Source organism: Python bivittatus, unplaced genomic scaffold (genome assembly GCF_059951505.1).
Source record: "Python bivittatus isolate LINGU-HERP-01145 unplaced genomic scaffold, Pbiv_v1 ctg000070_np1212, whole genome shotgun sequence".
NCBI classification, from domain to species: domain Eukaryota; kingdom Metazoa; phylum Chordata; class Lepidosauria; order Squamata; family Pythonidae; genus Python; species Python bivittatus.
This window is the reverse complement of record NW_028277034.1, coordinates 48,368,217-48,395,198: the sequence shown is the minus strand read 5'-3', so window position 1 is coordinate 48,395,198 and position 26,982 is coordinate 48,368,217. Positions and strand designations below refer to the sequence as shown.

General features: G+C 42.4%; 1 protein-coding gene across 1 annotated transcript; it reads right to left on the bottom strand.

Moving 5' to 3' along the window:
* Positions 1-3,602: 3,602 nt before the first annotated feature.
* Positions 3,603-26,212, bottom strand: HPSE (heparanase). Its single transcript, XM_025172470.2, has 12 exons — positions 25,805-26,212; positions 19,954-20,099; positions 16,275-16,409; positions 15,169-15,342; positions 14,419-14,593; positions 12,660-12,707; positions 10,414-10,507; positions 9,912-10,018; positions 8,916-9,030; positions 7,126-7,244; positions 5,847-5,993; positions 3,603-4,949 (listed from the first exon to the last, which is right to left on the bottom strand). Exons 1-12 carry the CDS (start codon positions 26,032-26,034, stop codon positions 4,790-4,792), a joined length of 1,650 nt encoding a protein of 549 aa, XP_025028238.2. The 5' UTR covers positions 26,035-26,212; the 3' UTR covers positions 3,603-4,789.
* Between the last annotated feature and the right edge of the window lie 770 nt (positions 26,213-26,982).

Genomic DNA, 26,982 nt, shown 5'->3' with positions numbered 1-26,982 from the left:
ATAACATCTGTAATCCAAAGGTCCTCTTAAACATTTAAATACTCAATGTTCTCTTACACAGAAAATTGTTAGTAAGTTTCTGAAGTGGAACAAGGAAGGAGCTGATCGGATTTCAGGAGTCAGGGAGTACCGTGGAATGGACACCGCCACCAAAAAGCAACATTTTCCATCCATTTTAATCACGGAAATAGGTGGTTGCTAATAGAGCTCTTGATTGTGGGGACGCGTTTGGAAATTGAGCAAAGGAGGGAGTCCTGGAGATACCTGGATACCAAGCCTGGTATGGCTTTCAAAAACAGCATTTCGAATTGCACACAGAAGCTAACTGGTGATGGAATGGAATTATGAAGGCCAGGCTCAGGGAGATAAACATTTTCTTAGCTCGCCAGAACCGCGTGGGAGGAACAAGAGGATGAGACTGGCACCTCCCTGAGGAATTCACACTGTTGTGGCTGGAGGACTTTGGGAACTGGGGTTTTAGTCTGGGAAGATTCTTGCTAGAGGTTGTAGCTAATAAACATAGCAGGACTGAATTGGCATTGTTTCTTGGAGTTCCTTGGGCTAGACCTGACATAACTGGAAGCCAGCGCATGGCCTGAAGTGTAGATGCCATGTGCTCATATCAGCAAGTCCACATTCTAAAAAGTGATGGAGCTAACAGATTGGCAAGCAGCTGTATTACCTGATCTTAGCAGACACATAGTTATCTTCTTTCACACCGAATGCCTCTATTTTATTCCTTAAAGTCTGAAGTTTTTTAAATTAAGAATTTAGCTTTTTTTAAATAATAAGTTTTGGAATGTCCTTGAGATTGGTTATCTCCCAAAGGGAGAGAAAGGACTGAATCCTCTGGTCATCAGACTTCTGTGCTACGTCGCCAAGAGCCAAGAGTTGGGTCTATTAGGAATTCTTTCAATTCTTGTGTTGACCTTTGACTCGTCAGAAAAGCAGGACAGGGTGGGCAAGCCATGTCTCTCACACACTGGGGTTAGGGAGGGAATGATAGTTGAGCTGCCCCCTGGAAGTTATGTGGTGGCATCTGGAACTATCAAACTGCTATGCTATGGTTGGCTGGCTTTCAAAGCATGAAAAGTTCAATCACTTTTTGGCCTAGTGTGAACCAAGTCAGAGAATGTCCAAGTAGCTTTGCTGGCAGTCACAAAAATCTTCATAATCACTTGTGGATTATTCGGTCCACCAAGTTTCCCAAAGGAAACATGGAATATGTTTGTATGCCAAATGATGGAGCTGAAGATTTCTCCATGTAGTTGTGCTGATCTTTGGCTTGTGAGGAATATTTAAAAAGGGAAGGAGGATTAAGTCATCTGATTGTGTTTCTTGGCTGAACATGCAGAACAGCCCATAGGGTAATCTAAGGCTGTTTTATCAGTCGGTTATTTTATGGCCCTCGCAAACAGAAGAAGGTGGTGGTGAGGATGGACAGACTATGTTCCTGTAAAATAGAATTAGTTTGAAATGTATGAATTTTTACTTCCTACTGTAATGCTAATGTTACAAAAGTTATTTCATAAGGGTTAAAGTTGATGCTTGACAGAATTTCCCTCTGAAATTTATTTATGTGTATAATTAATTTACAGGGCTTATAGGCTGCTCCAGTCAACCAACTCTGAATGGCATACAGCTCCCCAAATCTGTAATTTGGGTCAAAATAAATTCATTATAATCAAAAGATTAAAACCAAGTCCATACATTATAAACAGCCATAAAGCCTGGAAATCGAACACTGCAAAAATACAACTAAAAATAATTACTTATACTGAGGGATAGTCATAATAGTTCTATTTCTTTGGAAGGTCAAGAGGGAGGAGGGCCATCCAAATGTCTGGGGAGATACTGTTCCAGAGAGAGGGGTAGCAACTGAAAAGGCATGTTTCTCTGGTCTCTGTGGGTAGCATTCTCTGATCAAGGAGGTGCCTAAAGAGCCTACCCTACTAGATCTCAACAGGCAAGCAGATGGTATTGGGAGAAGGTAGTTCCACAGATATTAAGGTCCTGGATTATGAAGAGCTTGAAAAGTGACAATCAGCTCTTTTAATTGCACCTGGAAGCCAACTGGAAACCAGTGCAGTCCCTGAAATGGAGGTTTATATGGGTACCCTAAAATGCACCTATAACTACTTCAACAGATACGTTCCTGACCAGCTGTAGCTTCTGAATAGTGTTCAGGGGCAGCCCTGTGTAGAACATATTACAATAGCCCTACCAAGAGGTGATCAAGAACAGAATCCTTCTGTTTCAGGAAAAATCAGAGTTGGTGCACAACTTGGAGCTGTGTAGAGACCCCTTTCTACCCTCCGAGGATTAAACTCTTGGCATCTTCTGCCTACCTCCCAAATCAAAGGACATTTGATGTGGAACTTGGTATTGAAGACAAGCAGCTGTTGTATATTAACATAATGGGCATCTCTGGCCTGCAACTCCTGGCTTACCTCAGCCCTCACCCAACATGGGAAAAGGAGGGAGATAGGAACAGAATGTACATGGGTGTGAGAATTTAATTGCACCTGGCCAATTTTGTTTAATAGAAGATAATATATGTAGCTCAGGGTTGAACTGTGGAGTTCTTGGTGCTCAGAGAGCACCAAAGACTTCACCATTTTATTTAATTGATAAGCTAAGCAGGCTCAGCCCTTGTTAGTGTTTGGTAAATACCTACGGTGTAGACTAGAATGGGAAGTAACCAAAAAACTCAAGGAGAAGGCAGTAGCAAACCACTTCATTTGAAAACAAAATTATCTGGATGTGTCCTTGATATCACCAAAAGCTGAGTTGGTTTGAAAAAGTGTTTTATTTGCATCACTTGCTGGGTTCCCTTTAGGACCTCAGACATCCAAAATACCTGATTGTGGAAGAGAATGTGGATTTTGACGAAGGGTTTAAAGAATTATATTGTCAGTTGTTGAGTCACTTCCAGCAATACTCTAAAAAAGCAACATATAGACATCATTACTGTGGCAATGTCTGTTTACTGTAGCTATGAAACCAACAGTAGAGTGTTAAATATTTAAACGTGTTGGCTTCCCTGTTTTGGTAACCTTTGTAGTGAATTAGGGTTAAGAGAATTATTAGATCTAATTCACTCTAGGCTGTTTAGCTTCTTATCTTTGCCTGACACAAGTCTTGCTATATGAATGTGTGATAGTTCAGCTATGAATTATGTGCTAACAAGACAGGCGGATGGAGTTGGGTGGTACCAAAAGTAAATAAATAATTTTATATATTTAATTCTGTGGGCGTGGTGAGAGGAAGGCTGCATCATGAAGATAATGCTCTTCAGGAATGGTTAAAGCATCATCTTTGGGCCAATGTTCAGAGGATGTGTAGCTATTCCTGGAGTATGGTTCGGATAATGTACATTATCAAAGAACACCAGAGAAAAACATCAGTTTGGCAAAACATGGAAACCAGTGTTCTTTCTTAATTAAGAAAAATAAACCAAACATTTATCTCTATCAGAGGTTGCCGAAACAACAAAGAAGCTTAATACATGTTTTTTCTTCCTAACTTTTCTTCTTTCCCCATCCACTTTTAGCTTTGTTTTCTTTGCACAGCAGAGTAAATAAACAACAAATGCACGTGTATCAATATAAAAACTTTATTTCAAAATGTACAAATAATCAAAAAGGACTTAATGGGAGCACGCGTCAAATGAAAATAAATAGACCCTTATACAAACATCTAGAAACACTCGAAACTGTCAGATCAGCCCACTGGTCCATCTCACTCAGCACTGTCTGCCCCACTAACGAGCCAGAAGTCTCAAGGGTTTCAAACACAAATATTTTCTCAATGCTACGTAGAGAGGCCAGAGATTGAATCCAGAACCTCTGGAGTGCAAGGCCCCATATTCTGATCAGCAAAGGCAATGACTGGTTTGCACAGCTAGCATGACGACCAATGAATGTGCCATACCCATGGACCATTGAGTTGAATTAATGAAGAAAACCCTTGGCTGAAAGAATCCATCATGAGAAATTACTTTTGTTTCCTTGCCTTTAAAGTCAAGGATTTGAGATTGGAACCTCTATGCTCTGTTTGGCGCTGCATGGCCAGCCACCAAAAGCAGAGACTGATCAATCACAGAAATTTACAATAATTAACTTTGGTTCTGTCTGGAACATGGTAGCTCAAGCTTTCTGGTTGTCCTCAGTTGATTTCCCCAAACATTGACTGGCCTGTTCTCTTATTTATTCAAAGCAGTTCTATAATCTACCTTTGCCATCCATTTCCTGGTTTGACACCATAGTCTTCATTCCTCAGATAACAACAGAGGAAATAAAGTGCTTTATACCCTTTTTGAAAGAATTCAAAGAAAAGCTTGAATGGCAGTACAGCATGAAACACATGATTTGCTTTTATTCCCACTTGCTTTCTGCCATTAAAATATCTGGAGAGAGACTGTGCCAAATTTTACTTTATCTGAAATAAAGATCAGGGCAATTACAAACCAACCTAATTTATAATTTGCAAACTGGAAGATTTGGTGTGTTTCTCCCCCCCCCCAAAATGTGATGCACTTCCTTAATTTAAAAAAAAAGCAGGGAAAATTGCTTACAAGAAAGTATAGGCTTTTCGTGCATACAAAATGTTTATGAATTGTTGCATGGATTTTTTTTTTAATTAAAAAAGGTTTACTAACTTGCAAAAAGGGAACAAATGATCACGTGCTTGGGGGAAAAATGCAGCTAAAAAGCTTTGTTTCTGGGCTGAAGTAGTAAATCTCAATAAAACCTTAGTCTTCCAGATTTGGAAAATGGGTATTAATGTACTAAATGCAAGCCAATACTTTGGCATTTCTTATTACATAAAATCCATATGAGAAAGCTGGGAGCTTAAGGCTCTGCCCAGGACTAAGAGGCTTTTCCTGGAAAACGGGCAGTGTCTCATCATCTGGCATTTTTAGGAGATAGCCATTCAGCTGAACAGACCTGTAAGAGGAAAGAGTCATATTTTAGACTTAAATTTAAACTGGAAAAAACTAAGCCGCGGAATCAATTTTGGTTAGTCTGGACCAGTGTTTCTCAGACTTGGCAACTTTAAGATGTGTGGACTTCAACCCCCAGAATTCCCCAGCCAGCTGGCTAGGGAATTCTGGGAGTTGAAGTCCATATCTCTTAAAGTTGCCAAGTTTGAGAAACACTGGCCTGGACCTTCAGTCAGCAAGTCTACAATTCCATTGTGTTTGCTGTAAAAGAGATCTATAGGGCTGGGGAGGAAATGGAAGTATGTCGAAATGTTAATTACTAGTAAGGGGATATTTCAATGTCTTGTTGGAAAAAGGATGGTTTGCCCTTCAGTTTCCCATTCTGAGGAAAAAAAAAGGTTCACGCTGCTCACAGAGATCCTGCCTTAATAATAAATGTTAGAGTTTGGATTTATCCAGTGTCCAAGATGCTTATCTTCTTGAAAGTAAATCTAATTAATGAGACTCATTGTCAGTCCCTCTTTCTGGATGATACTGTGCCATTAGGGGCTTGACATTAACATGAAGAGAAAAAACCCAGAATTTAAGAACAACCCTTCCAAAAGGGAAAATAGAAAAAAAATCATCTTTATGCTTAATGAAACTAAGCTGGCAGTCTCATTTAAATTATTTAGGGAATAAACTATCCTTTCTTTTGGAGAAATACTGTATATACAACTTGGTGGGAACTTCTGATCATCTACAGAACTGCAGAGTTGCTGATTTTCAAATCTTGATACACATAGACTCAAACTTCACAGAGGATTGTAAAATAATTATTTTTAGCCAGCTCTTTCATCTTTAACCCAGTGTACTCCCCAAAACCACTGTTTAGAACAAGATGGCAAGATGAACTGCTCACCGGGAAAGTAAGTCGTCTTTTCCATCAGGTAGTAAAAGGTATTCATCTATTTGCTTCTTGGCAAAGTAAGCTGGTACGTGCAGGTGTTTTGTGCTGTTGTAGAGATTTAAGGCAAATAAAGTGACGTCACCCTCTCTGTACTTTGGGCTGGAATGAACAAAGCCAACAGGTTGTTAACAGCGGTCATACAGAGCAAGCCATTACAATACAGGTATGCTGGGGAGAGATCTATCCTGTCTCTCAAAAGGAAGCTAAGTCATCAGTGGGCTGAATGGGGATTCTCCATGGGCTATATTTGGCCTAGGGACTGGAAGCTCCCTTAATATACCTGCAGTAAAACTGGTTTGGTTCCCAATGGCTTCTAGGGGATTTTCTGCAGCAAAGCAAACAGCCAGAATTTGAAACATAAACAAGAAAGGGAGGAACTTGGCCCGCTGGAACTTGGCAGTCGTAGCATGAGATGCCCAGCCTGGTCTTCTCTTACTTTAGTACTGCTTTGCTTGGATACAATGAGTGAACAGATGTCTTAAGTCAGCCAATAAATCTCCCATATCAGGGATGGGTTTTCCTTTGGTGATGGTGGGCCAGGGTGGGCAGAGTGAGGATGCAACATGGGTAGGGTTGGCCAGGATTTTCTGGGTTTGTTAGCTAACTCTGTAAAATGTGTCCAAGGGCTAACACAACCATTTTCATGTTTCCAGCTTTTAATTTTCAGGACATCACATCACTGGTTTTCAGCAGTGGCACCAGTGACATGCAGCGGTGTGCTCAGAAGGGCCTCTCTGGCTTGCGAAACAGAGTCTTCCTCCCCCAGCCCCCGGGGGATAAGTACATGAAAGGCCACAGGTGGGTGGAGTGAAAATGTGACACTAGGAGGCAAGAGGGCAGGGGTCTGGCCAATCTCTGCCCCTACAACATGAGCTGCTCAGCCTTCATTCAGAGGGAGCTCAGGAGGGGAACCACGTGAAACTTGCTTTATGTATCCACACAAAGCGATTGGCGTTTCATCACTGATGTTTCTCTGTGCAGAACAGACAAAATGGTTAAGCTTCAGATAAGCATCTGCACAGTGAGAATTTTCCTTTTCTTTCTCCACTGGGGCACTTTCATGCTGGGTCCCCTGTTACCCACATCTGACTCATGCGTATTCCAGGGCGTTGGGTGCACGGGCTGTTGCTGCTAACCCTGAACGCCTTCACCTTGGGTAAAACTGCAGACTGGGGCCCCTTGTATTTTGGGGGGACTTCAAAGCCAACTAGCTGCTGCACTGAATGCTTACTGGTGCGTATTTGTACAGTGAAGATACACGCGAAGCTTCGCTGGATGTAAGCCTGTTATGGTAACATGCAGAACTGTGGTGCCTACCAGTTTCTTGTACAACAGGGATAGCCAATAGTCCTATAAGGTGTTTAAAAAAAGGCAGCATTGATACACAACCCCTCATAAAAAGTTAAAGAAATGCGAGACATTATTTACTGAACCATTGTCTTAGAAGAGTAACTTGAGAGTGATTGGGGCTAGAAAGGAATAAAACAGGATAGTTCAGAAGGATCAGCGAAAAGGGACAAGACTCATCCTCTCGCATCCAGCTCTGCAAAGAGAGGATCACCACGTGTACTAGATAGCTCCTGCTATTCACAGAAGCTCTCCACGGGATTGGAGGGTTTCCAGAACATAGCAGATTGTCCCTGTTTTTAGCTGATCAGAATTCAGACAACTTCTGGCAAGAAAAGTCTTTAACCCTGGAAAAATCACACTAACCCAGTAAATGCTCAACCCCTGAAAAAGAAAATGATTCCAGTTTTGTCTAGCAGTTGGGAGAACATCATAAGTACTTACTGGCTAGTCCCTGTCACACCACAAGTGAATACTTTTCTCAGTCCTGTATTTCCATATAATCATATGAGATTTAGCAGGAAACTCTTGTAAATATTCAGTTTGTTTCAGTACCATCTATGCCAGGGTTTCTCAATCTTAGTAAGATATGTGGACTTCAACTCCCAGAATTCCCCAGCCAACATAGGGAATCTCCCTCAATCTCAGGCTTTCTAGATGTGTGTGGACTTCATCCATGCTGGCCTGGAATTATGGACTTCCACATTGGTGAACACTACCTGGTAACAGCTCTCCATGGTTTCAGAAAAGAATCTTTCCAAACCCTAAATGAAGATGTTTGGGTTGAATCTAGACTTGCTTGCAAAGCAGGTGATCTACTGTTGAGCGAATGGATCCCCATGGTAAGTCAACTCTTCTGCAGAAAAAACTTTTCCACTCGCTCCACCTCATTTTTTACCTTCTCCATCTTATTCTTGTTTAGCACTGAGTGGTTCTTACTTTTGGAAATATACCAAATGGTACCAATAGAAGAGATTATGTGTAGCTCAGGGTTGAACTGTGGAGTCCTTGGGGTTCTCTGAGCTTGGTGGTTTTCTTGCAAACGTTTCGTTACCCGGCTAGCCTTTTGGAAATATACCAAATGGTACCAATAGAAGAGATTATGTGTAGCTCAGGGTTGAACTGTGGAGTCCTTGGAGTTCTGAGCTTGGTTGTTTTCTTGCAAATGTTTCGTTACCCGGCTAGCCATGTAGGGTACCAAATGGGTCTCTACAACATAATAGGCTAAATGTGTAGCTCTGCACACTCAATCAGGCTAAGAGTATGGATCAATGTGTCGTGTGAATCTAGCTATCTAGACTGTTTCAGTTAATCATGGATTCAGTTAATCATGGATCACTACTTCTGCATTAGATGGGGCTTGCTTCTGCAGTCATTCCTTTGACACAGGAGCACTGTGTTATGGACTTTGGCAAGATTCAAATGATATCTTGTTAAGCCAGCCAGGACAAGGCTCCTTAAATTCAAGGAGAGATGAATCCATCTGAAGGGGAGCAGACATGGCTTCATGGCTGAATACACTTTACATATAAAGGTTCCAAGGTCAAAGGGGGTGAGGGGAAAGACCTGCCCAAGTATCTGCAACATAGACAGTACAGGGCATTCATCATCATCATCATCATCATCATCATCATCATCATCATCATCATCATCGTAATGCAGTTGCATACATACTGGCAAAGGTTCAAAGTTGGCATCCACCAGTTGGTAGTTTCCTGCTCCATATAAAACCTGTCTCATCACTAAATCAATGCCCAGTTGGGCTGACAGTCCAAGCTTGTCCAGCCACCTGTCAAAAAAATAAATAAATAAAAATGGGAGAGCGCGCCAACCTTTCATTCAAACAGCTTTAAAGCAATTCAGACCTGGGGGGGCGGGATTGTTCTAGCTACAGCAGGGAGACATTTTAGAGAAATTGTTTCCAAAAGCTAGAACAAAACAATAGAGTCAAAGTGGTATTCTTGAATGATTTACCAGAATTAAGAGTGTATTCTGGATATTGCTTAATGCATAATGGTGTAACTGACCATACATGTAATGGTAGTTGACAGACATAGGTAATAATGCGTGGGCTGCAAAACTCTGGGCACTCTCTAGATGGCAGCAAACAGAGGCAGAAAATTAGACTCACTGCCATTTATACACTTTTTTTCAGCCCAGATCTGGTAGCTGTTGAGAGAAGCAGGAACAATATTGTAACTTTCCATTCTTTAAAGAGGTAAGGCAGACTCTTAAATGTTTGCCCTTTATTATATAATCCCAGCGTGATCAGCAAGCGCACACCTCCCAACTATGTGGAAACTTCTCAGCTGCACAGCACTCTTCAATATACTGCAATCAGAAGAAATGTCCTGTGTAACTTGAAAGACTGCATAATCATATGCCAAGACTTCAGATTAATAGAATTAGGCCTTTTGAGGTGGGGTGGGGGGCATTTTACAGATGTAGAAAAATGGCCTTGCACTTGGTCACATACCACCATGGCAAGTATCTATACGTGTTTTTTATATTCCTGAAGACCATCAGATGATTAGATGTTTATGTGCCTCAGTGGTCATAACAGCTTTTTCGGTCTTCAAGGAAGATTTGCTAGTACATTGGCCAAGATGATTTTCTGGATCCTGCTATGCCACAGAGACAGTTCTTTTAAGGCAATGGTATAATACTTACATAAAACCAGCAATATATGCATTAGACAGATTAGGAGTTCCACCTCCAAAGGCTGAACTTGTTTCTCCCAGCCACACGCTCTTGTCTGGCACTGTGCTGTTAACGATCTAAAGGATATTTTGAAAAAAGAAGTATAGATGTAGAAAGGAATGCATGAACTAAAAGGAGGGTGGGGAACATAGAAATTGTTGATACTTCTACAACCATTTCATATATGGTGAGCTGGTAGCATGTATGTACTCATGTATCGTGTATGTACTGTGCAAGTCTCTTAAGACATTGTAGTCTTCCTCAACCTCCTATCTTCTAGGTGCCCAGGACTACAACTTCAAGATTTTTTAGCCAGCTGTGCTACTGGAAGTTGCAGCCCCAGTATATCCAGAGGGCATCAGGATAAGCAGCACCTCCTGGTCTCTTTTCCCTATAAAATGTTTCTCTGATTAGGATACATTCTACACACAACCTTCCAATCTGTTCCCCGAACTGTTTAGATGCTCCTTACCTCAAACAATTCCTCTACTTTGGTCTTGAAGCTATCCAGTATATCTGGGTTCAGGAAATCGTGTCTTGTGGCAATACGTCCATCAATGTAGTAACTGCAACAAATCAAGACACTGCTGAGGACTAATGTCCACAGACCTTAATTTATACTCAAGTTTATACTCAAGAATTTTTAGCCAGCTGTGCTATTGGAAGTTGCAGCCCCAGTATATCCAGAAGGCATCAGGATAAGCAGGAGACATAGAAATATCTCCAGGAGACATAGAAATACATCGAGTGTAGGCTATGGTTCTGAGAAAGGCAAGGAAATGCGACAATCCCAAAGCAGATGTCCCAAACCTTCCATTCTTCTAGGTATTTGGGAGTACAATTTTCATAATCCCCAGCCAGCATGAGGACTGTAGTGGTTGAGATGCTGGACCAAGACCCAGGTCAACTCTACTCTCAGCTATGAAAGTTCATTGGGCGATTTGAGCCAGACACCCTCAACTCAACCTACTTCAGAAAGGTTATTATGAAGAAAAGCTGGAGGAGGGAATATTAAAGCACATCACCTTAAGCTCCTTGAGAAGAGCTACACACACACCCACACACCCACGGGGCGGGGGGGGAGAGAGAGTTAGGTATCCACCAGATTCATCCTTAACCCGCAACATGAGCTCCCCTGGCATGGATGGAACAAGCAGGTCTGAATTGTTCTTCTGAAACCTGGAGGGAAGGAGGACATTGCAACTCCATGGGGAGGAAATCTGAAAATATGAAGGCAGCAATCAAAAATGCCACTTCCAAAGTCCCATCACATGACAAAATTGCAAAGATGGGAACTGGGAGGGGATTAACCCTATTCAACCTGCTTACATGGGCAGATGAATATGTATCTGTTAAGTTTGCTGGTCTTTGAATGTATTTATTTATTTATACAATTTATATGGCTGCCCAACTCGCTCACGGTGACTCCAGGCAGCTTACAAGAACAAAAATCCCCATACAAAACCCACTCCACTCCCCCACCCCTCTGGTGACAACAATACATTTATACTAGCTGCTTGATGGGCTCCGGGTCGACCTGCGATCCCCAGGCCTGCTGGCACAACCATGTTTTCAGGGCCTTGGGGAAGAGCATCAAGGTGGGGGCCAGTCTTATTTATGCGGGGATGATGTTTCACAGGGAGAGAGCCACCACGGAGTAGGCCCTTCTTCTTGGTCCCACTAGATGGACTTCCTTAATAGAGGGGACTCATAACATACCCTGCCTCCCCGATCTGGTGGGTTGGACAGATGAAACTGGGAAAAGGCGGTCCTTCAAATAACCTGGCCCCAAGCCATGTAGGGCTTTAAAGGTGACAACCAGCACCTTGCATTGGACCCAGAAGGAAGTCGGCAGCCACTGCAGCTCCCGCAAGAGAGGTGACGTGTGCAAATCTAGGCTTGCACAAAACTATGCGGGCCACCGCATTCTGAACCAACTGAAGCTTCTGGATACTTTTCAAGGGCAGCCCCATTACAATAGTCAAGGCAGGAGGTGACTAGGGCGTGGGTAACTGTGAGCAGGGCCTGTTGGTCCAGGAAAGGCCATAACTGGCACACAACCCGCAGTTGCTCAAAGGCCCTCCTCGCCACAACTACCACCTGCTCCTTGAGCAGGAGTCGCGAGTCCAGGAGACCCCCAGATTAGGCACCAGGCCCATCTGGGGCAGTGCAACCCCATCCGAAACCAAAGATGGCAATTCTCCATGGACCAGAGAACCCCAAACCCAGAGCCATTCCGTCATGCCAGGGTTCAGTTTCAACCCATTGCTCCTGTTTTGGTTGATTTAGGTTTTTTATGTGTAGTAATAAATATTTTTCAAAGGAACAGATGAAGGGAAGAAGAAATTGTGCTAGAGCTTTTGTTTGAATGGTGTCACAAACGCAGCAGGGCCTAAAGGTTCTGAAAAGTTCCACCGAGGTGTGCAAAAATACACAGCGGTTTTTGAAGCTATGAATGGAAATGACTCAAGTATAAGTTGTCATCTTATCCCAATAGCATGTTAGCTTCCTCATTCATGAAATATATGGTGCATGTTCTAACTTCTCTCCACAATGCTATTTCCCCTCAAAACACACACACACACCCCAAACACCCTGTCACCCTTCCTCCCTCCCCGTTCATCCAACTGCTGACTGCTTTTATGATGGGTCTTCGGGGCAACAATGATGCTACATGTCATCATGCTTGAATAATACAATTGCTAGATATGAACTTACTGATGCCATGTGACAGAATCAAGTACTTTGCCTCCTGACTTCAGAAAACTGCAAAACAAGAGTAATTTCACTAGTTATTTTCTTTTACAGTATGTAATGCTAAGAGAGCTGCCAACAGTCTTGGAATCCCCAGGCAGCATGCCTGTCCCCACTCCCTGCAAAATTCAGATACTAATCATAGGCAGCCCTGTTTAGTTTGTCAGATCAAAAGTGTCAGAAGGAACAAAAAAGACCCTTATTGCCAACGGACTTCAGTAACGTTGCCAAGAAAGCTGCAGTGATGTGGCCATCAAGAGTTATTTATCCTTTTTTAAGGGAACTGTAAAACCACAGGAAGAATAAGAAATTAGAAAGATAGCTGAACCTGACACCCTGCTGCAGAAAAAATTTTCAGTTACATGACTGCTTGGCTCACAAGTTGATTCCGTGATTCTTTCACAAGAGCCTATTTCTCACCATCCCATCCTGATGCGTCATCAGACAGGCCACAGCGAACTGAGGGTGACTGAGATGTGAAGTTTTCCGTATCCTTCATCCATAGAAGAAGATATGTAAGTAATTTATTTAGCTATTATGTTTAGTATCATACTAATCCTATACCAGCTATCCTACCATATCTAGAGAGCATTAGGTTGAGGAAAGCTGGGATTGGCCCAATCATATGTTACTAACAATAGCTAATAAAACCTGCCACGTTCATAAGCAGTAAACCTGCTTCAAGATCATGGAGAGATCTGGAGACCAAAGTCCTTCATGTGAGTATACCCCATCCTATTGGGGGGGCCTCATTTAGAAGCAAAGACCATTGGAAAAGCACATCAGCTTTGGTCTGATCTAGAAGATGGTTACTTCTCCCTCATCAGAAAAAATGAGAAAAACAGATCATCACCTCTCCAGAAGGTGCAGGAAACTTCCATCTGCCAATTTACAACATAGTATGAACAGGCAACCAGGGGAGCTGTGGGAAACACACACACTTTCCTAAAAGCTGACTCATTAGATCAACTGTCTGAATTCTGAAGTCCTGAATTACTTTTGCAACTGATGGCAAGCTGGTCAACTGATCAGTGGAGACAAGATTTCTGATCTGCTAGTGGCAGCAGGAAACCAGTAGGGAGTTGCTGGGATAAGACTGCAGGGATGTATGCAGTCATGTGAATACAAAGGTGACCCACAATTTGTGTGGCCATCAAGGCTGAAGAATCTGTCCATCTAGTAAAAGAATGTGATGGTTATGATGGTTCATACAGCACAATTGTACTAATCCAAGAGACTGAATTATATTCAAAGCAGGACAAAGTACTTTCACTTTTGCCTCTGAACATGGTTATCTATGAGCATTACTAAAATGTAAACCTCCCTGGCCATTGGTTTCAACCTGCATCATTTTTTTTACCTAGCTTGCTAATTTTATTTCTGATCCATAAATTCTTGGAGCGCTGGCTACCTTCTCAGAGTCTCTTGCCAGACAACCTTAATTAAATAAGGTTACCTTAATTAACACTAAATATCACATCAAAATGACAACAGTGAACGATTGTTAAAAACTAGGATATACTGTAAAAGTAAGCAATTTCTCCACTTCAGGGAGCCTCACTCAGTGGGTCTCATTCCTTATTCCCTCCCCAGAAAAAAGGTTTAGTTTGGAACCTTAAACCACGGTTAAAGCAGCAAAGAATAACTTAAGCAAACCGTGGTTAAATATTGCATCTAGTTTGGCTATTTATCATGTCAACAGCACCCAATGTTTTCATTTTACCTTTTAAGCAAAACCTTACTGTGCTTCCGACTTGACCTTCCTAAGTCGGGGCCGTAGATTTTGGCATTTTTGTAGTGGACGTAATTGTTCAGAAGTTGCCGGAGTTGTATGAAGTCTTGACCAAGTTGAAAGCCATTAACTTCTATTCCAGACTTATGCAAAAAGCTGTTAGGCTCTGCAGAAAATATAAGAAAAGGCATTTGCACACACCTAAGTATGTTTACCCTAACCCAATCAGGTTTACTGTAACTCTCTAAATGTTTACACAGGGATAATCATCAACCACAAATATGGAATTTAAAGTGTCAAAACCAATTAATAGATAAGCTTGGAAACTACAGAGAACATTTAGAACTAAATACATGCAAGATTTTTTTCTCTCCCTGGTGGAAGTATTCCAGCTAAAGCTTGTTTTGAAAATAAAATTTCTAGTTTTCTTTAAGCCTGGCTTTTAAAAATATGGATATTGGGTGACTGGATTAATGAGCGTGTCCCATTTTTGTTTTAATGTTTTAAATTTTGATTGCTGCCAATCCAAAATGCAGATTTAACTCTTCTGTCTGGGTAAATGGCAGTCAACCGCTGCAACTCTACTGTACTTCCGCCAGCTCAGAAAACAAGGAATTGCACGCATATTGCTGAGTTAAAAGTCTTGGTGTGCAACACAATTGTTTAGCTTGGTAGTGTTCAATGCTCTTCCCTGCAACCAAGTGTACATTTGCTCATGAAATCTCTCTCCTAGGCACGTACCGTTTCCAAGTTCCCAAGACAAGGTGTAATTTTGGGAATCAGTATAATTCAAAATCAGCTGAGCATTTGAACTATCCCATTGGGAACCACTTTTTCGTAGTAAGGCATTGAGGCCAAAGATCAGATGCAAATTACTGCAATTTGCAAAATTGTATAAAATATCCAGTGTACTTCCTGTGAAAAGTATGAAAATAAAGCCATATTATTTCAAGATTCATATGCACAGAAACTCCCTTGCAATACACGGACATGTAAAGCAGTTCAATTAAAATCCACAAGATCAGCATCCCTTTTGTTACCCCCCCTCCATTTTTATAGAAGTCTGAAAGTGGTGCTGTACTATGCCTGTAATGTGAATTTTCCAGCCTTTAGGATTTTTCACTCTATGAAGCATTTGTGCTATTGCTGATTTTTTTCAAAACATGCTTTTTGGTCTTTTTAACCCTAAAATATTTCCAAAGACCACTCATGTGAAAGATCATTTTACTGCAAATTTAAATTCTGTTTAGACACCCAAGACGACTGCTCCAGGATCAAAACAACACGTATACTATTACACTGTGACATTCATGGTCTTCAGATGTGGTAGCAGCCATCAGTTTAGATGGTTTTAAAAGGGGACCAGCCAAATTCATGGAAGACTAGCCAATATGCAGCTGCTAAAACCAATGGCTATTTACTCCCTTGTGAATCTCAGGAAGCCTACTGTAAGTACCAACGGCTGGAGCAAAACTAAAAAAGGGCTATCACTGGCCTGGCCAAGCCTCTGAGTTTTCCAAAGGTAGCTAGCTTGTGTGTCACGGAATGCTGGACTAGATAGCCCTTGGCCTGATCCAGTCCTCCTGGGGAGTGTCATTTTATTGAGCTATTTCCCTTATATAGAACAATTTTAGCCACAGAGCTCGGTATGATACAACGAATCTAGGAAGATTCAGCACAGCTTCAGGAACTGGGTGAGTATATTAAGAGGGTCTTAGGACTTGGGCTCTGTTGGATCTTTGGTTCCTTCCATTTGCCTAATCCCACTATGTAGTAATGAGCAGAGATTCTAAATATCTACTAATATGTTTTCTCAATAGGAGTATTCATGATCACATGGGTCTTACGTGTAAACGTGATGTTTTTATACTTATTCTTTTCCTGCTCCTTGAAGATGAGCTTCTGCTGGAAAAGCCACTGAGACTGCAGTTGCTCTATGAAGTCCAAAGGGGCTGACCTGAATCCACAGATGTCCACAGTTGCTAGGGTATGAGACAGAGAGACAAGAGGATCTCAACATTTCAGGGTTAAATCGGGAATGATGCCGGTTTAAAGGTCATGTAGAGAAGTTCATCAGTTGTGCAAATGACTGCTCATTTAAGCAGAAATGGGCACCTGTAGTTTTCCAGAAGTAGTGAGTTACCGCTCCCAGCATTCCTCAAAGTTGGCTGATGGGGGTATTAGTCCCATCATACTTGGAACACCAAAGGTTCCTTCTTCAAGTACTAGTGGATTGGTGAGAAGAAAGTGGTAAAGATTTGAAAGTAGGGCCATCTCTTCTATTAGGCAAAGTGATTGGGAAGAAATTTTATCAGAATTTTAAGAAAGTTCACAAAAGGGTGGAAGCATGTCAAGAAAATGGCAGAAGACTCACTTTTTCTAACTTTTCATCTTACTTGATTTATTGCCATAAGCAACCATCAACATCTAATGGAATCCTCACATCTCTACCATCATACAGTGCTCTAGAGTAGCAAACTCTGGCTCCTGACCCCTGCTTTTGGCAGTCTCTCAAGCCCTCCTCTGTTCATTGCTACTGGAAAACAGATATATGCCTCTTCATTGTGTGGGAGCTGGAAGACCTAATAAAACAAGGCCCACAAATCTCTCCCTGCAAATGTGGGGGAATGGATTCCCTGATGTGGCCTAATCCATCCTCTGCCATAGCCCACAACCTTTCCTCCAAAATGTTAAGCATGGTCCTCATCCACCAAAAGCAGTCCACCTTAGCTGGTTAATGCTGTGCCAGAACACAGCATCATATTCCGGGAGAGAGATTTGGAAGACCCCACTTGGTATGTGAACTTTTTAGTGCTGAGCACAGCAATGGTGTTGAGATAGATTTTCTAACACTGAATTAAATATCTGTACAGGTTCAAAGTGCATACCTTTTTCTTTGATCTACTGAGTTTTAAAAAATCACAGTTGGGTCCTGGTGACTTCAGACACATGTACATGTGGTTTTCTTGGCAGCCTTATAGAAGTAGTTTGCTATTGCCTACTTCCAAAATGTTTTTTGAATTCTCAGTCTAATCCAAAGTTCTTCAATTTTGGGGTGTTCTCCCCTTCAAAGACAATTCAAGTCCAACTCTGCTTGCTTTTTAAGATCAGCCAAGTCCAGTTAAGTGCTGCCACCTGGTTGAGCACATACATAAACCTTAATTTGAAGTTGTCCAAATGAATACCCAATTTTTCCATTCCAATAGGAAACTTAAAAGAATGGTGCCCAGTTTTAAAGACTGCACACAATAAAAATAAACCAATGTAAACCACTGGCAATAATTAGCAGTAACGCATAAAGGTAAACACAGGGATTTATTGTTCTCCCCTTTTGTTTTAGGTGATAAATTTTTAGACGAAATGAAAAGAAAATGAGCAAAGCCCCACAACAGCTCAAAGTACTTAAGATACCACCCAAATAATAAGGAATTCTTAGGGAGCTCCAGGGATATACCATGGCTCTAAAAATGGCTCTTTCTCACTAGTTTTACTCCTAGAGTAAAGAACAAAGCTCCCTCTGAGGTTCTCCACAGATCAACTTCCACTGTCGGAGAGTGGGGTCTCAAAAGCAAGAGTAGGATTAGCTTTATAACTCCACAGATATAGATACCACTCCAGGAATAGGAAGAAGAGGTGGGAAAAGTCACAATAGAAGGGTGATAGGGAATATTTATTTCACAGGCCGTATCAAGATACTGTTGATAATGGGAAACTTACCTGGGACATTTTGAAATGACCAGCAGCATTCAGAATTATACTGTATCTATTATCTCGTGTACTATGTGCTTAGATAGGCTTGGAATGAACTGAGAAGCCGATTGTGGAAATGCAGGAGTAGTTGCAACTTCCAGGATCTCAAACAGGATTAAATCAATATTTTAAGTTTTCATAATAGGACTACTGGCATTCCTCTTTGAATAGTTAGAAAAGAATTACCTCTGCAAATTGTTTTTGAACAAGAGCCTTTTCTTTCTCCCACCTTGCATTCTACATTTGTGTGTGTCTGTCTGTCCTTCTGAATTGTACACTTTCCCTACTTTACAACCTCCCCAGTGCACATAGCTCCACTTGCACATACACACTTCATTTCCTCCCTTACTATGTCAGCTCAGTTTAAGGTGATGCATTCCCTGTTAGGTAGTGTCAGCCCCACTAGGTAGACCAGACCAGAAAATTTACTTCACAAGGAGACTAGAACTACTTTGATGGAGATCGGCTACAATAACAGAATCTTGAAAGCCCAATGGTGCTGAACCTCCTCCCCTTCTTATAGTGAATCAGGGTGATGTCTGCCTGAGCTGCTTCCAAATATTATCTCGCTGTTCTGGACTTAAAAAAATGTTTCAGCCCGGTTCTTGCATATTTCTGTCAGATTATATTACTTACCCTCTACAGGGAGGGACAAGCAGGGATACCTGTTACCCCATCCCCATGATGCTTTTGCACTACCCTTTGCTGATAATTGATCAAATTCACCATAATTTTGACTCCTCATGGCCAAAATCTGAAGGGATAACCAGGATAACACCCTCTACTCTTATTTGGGATTCATTCTTGCCTGTGGACTCTAATGAAATGGAGAGGGGGGTTTGCAGTGGGGAGCTCCATTATCTGTGTCTTGGACCCATGCCTTTCCTGGATCTTTGAGGTGGCCAGGGAGAACATGAGACCTGGGTCAGGGAAACAGTTAATGCCTCTTTGGTGGGAGGGAATTGTCTAAGCTGCCTTTAAGGGGACACTGATGAGACTCCATTTGAAGACCCTTCCCTGGACCCAGCTATACAGGATAACTATTATCCAGTCTCCAACTTTTTAGAAGATGGAGTAGTTCCATTCAGGTCTGGGCATGGGACTGAGACAAAATTAGTTGCTTTGGCAGACGATCTTTGTCAAGTCCAACTGTTTCTGACTGCTTCCCGGCACCTGATTACCAAACCACCTTCCGGATGGCCTTCAACTCTCAGTAAATCCCATCCTTGTCACAAAAATGCTGTGTTGTAGTAGGAAGGACAAAAGCGACACAGAGAGGTTCAAACACAACTATTTTTAAATGAACAAACTGTAAAAACTGATCACCAGGCTCTACCCAACCATTACAGCTCACTGCAGCAGACCAAAAATGATTGCTAACATACAGCATCCCCAGTGTACAAATTCAGAAGAGAAAGGTCCTGGGACAAAGCTGACCGGCTATCAAGTTAGAAGCCCTTTTGCCCTATCCTGAAGAGCAGGAGAGGCCACGGGGCAGTGACAAATGAGATTTTGCCATCGGTTGTTGTGTTACCCTTAGAGCCCTTTGAATCCTCCTCCTCCTCCTTTCAGTAAACTTGATCAAAATTGTTTTGAAATAGCCATGCTTCTGAAGCTTTGTGGGCCATTGAGAGCACAGGCTAGAATTTCACATGGCCCATGGATGATGGTGGGTTGCCAGTATGTGCTTTTGTTCTGCATGGATGGTGTGGATTTGGAGAACAGGAAGCAACACTAGAGAATATGCTGCCCCTAATAAGCTGAATAGCATCCTACCTTGTTTTCTAAGGAAATCCTGAAAAACCTTCTCCTCGGGTGTTGGCTTCTGTTGAGGATCAAAAATCAAGAAGTCTCCTTTGGTGCCACCAAATCTCAAGAATGCAGGAGATAAGCCTCTTGCTAATGTGCGAAGTTTTGTAGAGCTGGGGAAATGAATGCCAAGGATGTAAGTCCATGCTTTTCCACCAAAACTTCATGCTTTGCATACCCTTTGATTGGTTTTGGCTTAGCATGTTCTGCAAAACCAGTTTTTTTTAATTTATAAACTATGGTTTATGCCCTAGCATATTGGGTGAACCATGTCAGATCTGATCTATTCAATAAACCATAATTAAGCAATTCACAGTTTATCATACTGTGTGAACCCAAACAGTGGCTTTAATTCATTGTAATGAATTTCATTAATTTAATTCAGGGGAAGGCAATGTACATACAGTTTCAAGGTACTGGAAAATCATACTCCTAAAATTTGTCTGCAGACTTTTGAATAGAGGCAATGGAATTTCCTTGGAATGAACACATTTAGTATATCAAGTCTCTAGGCTTAATCAATTATAAAACATTAAAATCATTTTTTTACCCCAAAAATGCAGAAATGGCATTAAAAAACTCCATCACCACTTCTTCTAAAGATGTCACAGTGTCACCTCCTAGTCTAGTTCTGAGGACCCTGAGGCCAAACATTTAAAAAACTCTTACCTTTCCCAGAATTAAGTGAATTAATTGACAATTCAACAAATCCAAACTTGATATTAATCTCCAACTTGCCAAAAGCTGGACTAACCTGTTGCAGCTTCAAGTCACTTGTGTAAGTTTTCAACCAGCAAGGCAACACTTCAAACTCTTAAATCAAGGTGGTGTTCTAAAACTCAAGGACACCAGCAATTTGCAAATTGCATGAAAGCAATCTACATACCAACTCTGCTGCTTTGAAGGCAGACCAGATTCTTAAGGGCTGACACTGTAGAGTCAAACTGGAGCAGCAAAGTATAGTCTACTTTTAAGAAGGCACTTCCGGTCACCCTCCTAATGATAGAGTGCCAGGAGAGGCTTGCCTGTAATTGAAGGATAGCTAATGCAGGGATTTCTTGTTTTTACAGGTTCATCTGAATTAGGATTTAAGAATTCAGCCTCCCTGACTATATTTTCATTCCCATTGACTGCTCTTCATGAAGAAGGATGGACAATTTCAATTTTACAGAAGGTAGTCCTCAATTTGAAGGATCTGAAAACCACCTCTGTTTGAAGGAGATATCTAATTCATCCCTGGTTTAAAGACAAGGAATACACAAGAAGAAATCCAGAGGCTTAAATTTGCCCATCCACAGCTAGAATGGGCAACAGGCTGAGCAGGACCTTCATTCATGAGGTCACAATTTCTCTCCTGGTGCTGGGACGAATTACTGTCCTATTTAAATTACAGAATTATTTCTGCATGTGTATATGTTTCTCAAAATAAGGACATGCAAATTTTAGGCACATCTTTGTTTCTTGTGCCATCTGTTTCGAGGGATGCAGTTCCTCTTTTTTTTCCCCCCTGGAAATCACCACTCTAAAGCTATAAAACAAGATCAAAGAACGTCACTGAACTTGTGCAGAGTGTTGGGCTTCTCTTGACAAAGGACAGGACTGGAAGCGGAGGCAGGCAGGATGAGGATCTTTGATAGGTAGGTTTAATGTAAGAAAACCCATTAAGCCATTATGAAAGAATGCCACTGCTAACTACCAGATATAAACCCTATTTATAGTGAAATCAAGGGTTACATACTTGGGCCCTTTTTTCCTCCCACCTCTGGGGGGTATTGGGACAGCACCCTGTCTTTTTGGCAGGAGGGGTAGTTTTCAGGTTGTTACAGTAACAGACTAATCTAGTATCAGTCTGTTTGCTTCTGAGTTTGTCATAACCAGCTGTCACACAGTGACTCTCTCTCGGCTTTGAATAACCACAACCTGATTCAGGATTAAACATCAGGATGTCCAGGGTGAAAGCAAAGGTTTCTTGGCAAGTTCAGTTTTTTTTATTTGAAAACATTCTAGGAACCTAGAGTTTAGACCAGTGTTTCTCAACCTTGGCAACTTGAAGATGTGTGGACTTCAACTTCCAGAATTCCCCAGCCAGCCTTGCTGGCTGAGGAATTCTGGAAGTTGAAGTCCACACGTCTTCAAGTTGCCAAGGTTGAAAAACACTGGCTTAGAAAGACACCACATTATGTGATTTATATAAAAACCCTGTTCCTGGTTTGTATCACTTCAGCCCTGGAGAAGGACTGCATGACTGAACAATATCTCCACAATGATCAGATTCGTAGAGGCGCTAAACCAGAATTTCTTAAAATACAGGTTGTGGCATAGCCTGGTTTTCATATCAGACATAATGATCGATTCATACATCAGATCAAAAATAAACTGCATTATATCTTAGCAGGATGTCTGTTGAAAAGAAACAGTTTCATCAATTAAAAAACAAATTATTTGACGACTTCCTTATTGGAGCTAATAAAGCATTAGAGTTTTGATAAGAAGCCTGCCACAATAAGTTTGTTTCTTGTTCTATTTCTCAAAGAAAATCAAGATTCAAAGGTCACTAAGGAAAATAACATCCAAATGGATTATAAATATATATACAAATACACGCATGTTCAAAGTACCCCATCTTAATTAATGTAATGGGATTTACATTCAGCTAAACTTAGAGAGTATCCATAAAATTTCACTTGAAGCAAAATGTGGCTGTGAACAGTTGCAAGATACAAGCAACGCAGGATGCTTGTATGGAAAGATCTATTTCTATAAGCTCCCTGTTTATATAAATAGAAATAAATAAATATTCTAAGAGGGCACAGAAACTGGTGAGCAAAATCAGAAATAATGTACAGCACATTAAGCTACCCCAAAATATACAATATGCTTGTTTAACATCTTTGATATACCTAATTTTAACTTTTAAAATCTCTGGTCTTCATTATGATCCATCTTCCCTTTACAATCTGCAATTCATGTTCCATGTGAATATAGGTGCTAAAAGTTTTAGAAATGATGGATTTGACACATCTTCCCAACCTCCAGTATTCAGCTGTATGGCACGCTGAACCTTTCTGCTCTGTCAATATGCCCAAATAAAAATGATGACATATAAGTGGGATCCTTGTCAATTTTGCATTCATTCAGATAAGCCCCTAGGCCAGGAACTAATTAGCAGATGTCCGGAAGTTGACCACTGTAGTTCCTTTCTCTCAACTAGAACCATCTATGACTGCTAAAACATGCCTGACATTTCAACATGGAAATATATTTAAAGAAACTCCATGCCAGACTATGGTGATCTGCCAGGTGATTGGTGTTTCTTCTCACACTGCTGACAGGGAGTTTCCCTGATTCATGCATATTGCATTCCTGCATCTTTTTATGATGGGCAGAAGAGATCTACATGTGTGAAAACCTCCTATATTATTTCCTAGGCTTTAGTCTAGCAAATGCACTACCTCTACCACCTTGCACTTCTAAGTGCAATTCTCAACTAGAATACAAGACGATAACTGTGTTTACACAACCTGATTGAATTAACCCACTGTCTGAGTTTATACAATTGACTGAATCATAAACTAGAAAATGGACTGGGTTCACGTAACTTGGTATGAATGTTTTTTCCAAGGTTAAATTTAACTAAGTTTCTTGGACTGTGTGAATGTATGCTAAATCTTTCACTGACTTTTAAACATGTTGTCCAGATAATATCTATGGTGATCAATAAGCCTTTCTATTTGAAGAATTGTCAATGGATAGCTTTTATATAGAAAGTTACCATAATATAGAGGTTAAGGTATTAGATGGCACTGGGGGACCCAGGTTCAAATCCACCATCAGCCACAGAAGTTCCCTGTCCCTCTTGCTCAGCCCAACCTAGTTAACTGGGATGTTGTCATAGAGAAAAATGGAGGGAGGACTACAGTACGTTCACCATCCTGAGCTCCTGAGATATAAACCTAACAAATATTTTGAGGATATCCTCTAAGAATGCAAAGGACTGTCTAATCCAGTGTTTCTCAACCCTGGCAACTTGAAGATGTGTGGACTTCAACTCCCAGAATTCCCCAGCCAGCTTTGCTGATCTAATCCAAGCCTGCTATAAATATAATGAGCCTTGTCAAAGGTGAACAAGGGCCTTAAGTTGATATTCTACGTGTAGGAGAATGACTAGGTAACTTTATCATCTAAACAAAACCAGGCACTCAGCAAATTCTGTATTCAGACTCCTTCCAGTCTGGACCATTTCAGGTGCTGAGTAGAGATAAGTGAATAAACAGAATATTCCAATCCAAAGAGGCTTTACATAATTGCAGTTGTTTGTGAAACAACTCTTAGACAGGTGAGAGAAAGGGCTTTGGCCTAAGGATACCTTATTTTCTTCCCTCTTTTCTGCATTTGATGGGGGCAGGTGTTTTGCAGTACAGAAACCACAGGATCAATTTGCATAGAGCATTGTTTGGGACAGAGACAAGGTTAGCATGGTGAGGTCAAGAAGCAAAATTGGGATCATAAGGCAGGAGGTTGATTGATTTTTTACCCAGCTTTTCTGTTCTTACAAGTGTTTAGCAAAACTTCAATGGGGATGTCGTAATTCTGTGGTGAAGAAAGGCTGAGATGCAGCTTATCATACCTGGAAAACAGATTTCCAGCACTACCCTCTCTCTGAAATATGCTCTTTTCTATCTGCAAGGATTGCATCGTAAGGACAATCAAACCAATGTTGTGCCATGCAATTGTTCCAGAGGTAACCTGGCCTCAGAACATGCAGATAAATTGGCAAGAGCTGTTAGACAGGCAGGAATACACTTCTCCCTGGATTCATTTGGAGGTGATGTCACGGAGCTAAAAGCAACGGGCAGAGATGGGGAAAGAGGATTCCCCAGCAATTACAGTATCTCATGAGCCAAAACACCAGGAAGGAACCACAGGAAATGGCAAAGCAAATTCTTTAACCAGACCGATAATTAAGAGGGCAATTGTTCCAGGCAGATAATTAAAAAGGCTACTGTCAACTCATTTCCCCCTACGCCAGCACAGTAAAGCGAGCATCTGAACAAGGACATTCTGCTGGATCTTCAACAAGAGAAATATCTTGCAATCCGGTGATATGTTTACCTCTACTTACCTTAATGATTCCATAATTTATGGAATCAACTTCTCGGATGTGACAACACCCAAAAGCATAAATAATGACACACATTAGGTTAGCGCGACACTCCAACTACACAGTAACCAGAACGCATACACTAACTGCATGTTCTTCCAGCCCAAATGATAGAAAAGATGAAAAGCAAAGAGGACGCTTCATGCCTACGATTCTAGTTTGGACTCTTCATTAGTTATAGAGGCTCTTCTTCCAAGGAGTTTAGGGTTGCATGGATGGCCACCTCACCTGTTTTACAACAACCCTGTAAGGCAGGTTATGCTGACCGCGGCTGGCCCGAAACAGCACGATGGAGCAAAGGCTTGAATGGGGTCTGCCCTACCCTAGATGGGTTCAGATAACCTCCCGAATCTCTCCCACCTGCACCCGACGGACACACGGTCCTAAGTTGCATTGCCACCAGCCCGGCTCTCCTCCTGCTTCTCCGGCTTCAGTCGTTCCAACGCGGCCGCCCGAGGTCCTCAGATCGGTAGCGCTTCCCCGGCGTTAGAAACCAGGCGGTTAAAGGCTCCGACCCCGCAGGCAGCCGTGGGTCAGGCGCGGCTTTCCGGAACGCCCGAGAAGGGCATCCCTGCTGGGCCAGGGGCACGTCGGTGCCCCAGGCGGCCAGTCGGGAAGAGGACTGCCCGTGAAGCCCGCGGGCGCTGGCTCACCTACCCGAGCAAGGTGATGTACTTGGGGTCGGTGATCAGGTTGGAGTCGAGGGTGACCGAGAGGAAAAGCGGGCTGACCTTCCGCGACAGCTCGCTGCTCAGCTGGAAGCTCAGCGCTGCCCCGTCCTCGGCTCGCCCCGGCTCTGCCCACGACCCCGCCGCGTCCTGGGCGCGCCAGCCGCAAAGTTGCAACAGCGGCAGCAACAGGAGCAGCAGCGGCGGCGGCGGCGGCATCCCGCCGCGTCGACGCGCCGACTCGGAGACGGCGAGGAAGGCGCTCCGCGGCCCGCCGCTTCCCTCTCGCCCGCCTGCCCGCCCGCCGGAGAGGAAGGGGCGCCCGGTCCCCGGCCGCTGCCGAGTCCGGTCTGCTGGAGCGAGCGAAAGAGAAAGAAGCCCGTCGATCTCCGCAGCCGGCCAAGGCGCGGCGGAAGGAGGTGCCTACCCACGCCCAGCTGCGCTGCCACGCCCTGCTTGAGGTGTGCTCCTCATCGCCGGCTTGCTTGGCTAACCATGGTTAACGCAAGCCATCGTTTCGCGTCAGACCATCCCGGGGAGGGTTTGAAGAGAGTCTCACTCTAGAGAAAAAGTAAAGTCTCTTTTGCGTCGAAAGGATTCTTGTTGCGCGACTTCATGGACGGCAGCCACAGGATTGCGGTTAGCCGTGGCCTTCTTCCGCACGGTCTTGTAACTTCCCTCCCATCCGGGGGACCTCCTGAGCTTTCCTCGTGGCCTTCCCTCGAACGAAGTACTAACCGAATCTAACCCTGCCTGCCTGGCCTTTTGAGGTGACCACAGCCACCAGGTTTTTGCAGCTCTGACCTGAATCCAACCCTTCCCAGCCCAGAAGACTTTCTTTTTAGTGGCACATGGCCATGACCTAAAAAAAAAAAAAAAAAGGGTTTTGCTAATTTTGCCCAAAAATTTGGAAATAAGAAACTTGCACCCTGTTTTGGGGCACATGCCAATCACAGCCATTTTGTATTTACATGACTCATTGGACATCCAGACAGGAGTAAGGGGGCCAAGTGATGTCATAATATAATTTGTGTCTGCACAGTGGTGTAATGATACCCAGGATGTCATTGTGGCTTCTACTTGCCATCTATGAACTGAGGGCAGCTGTTTTCTTATTTATTATGCACTTGGTGTGTAGTGTATGGTAAAATGACCATAAAGTAGTCT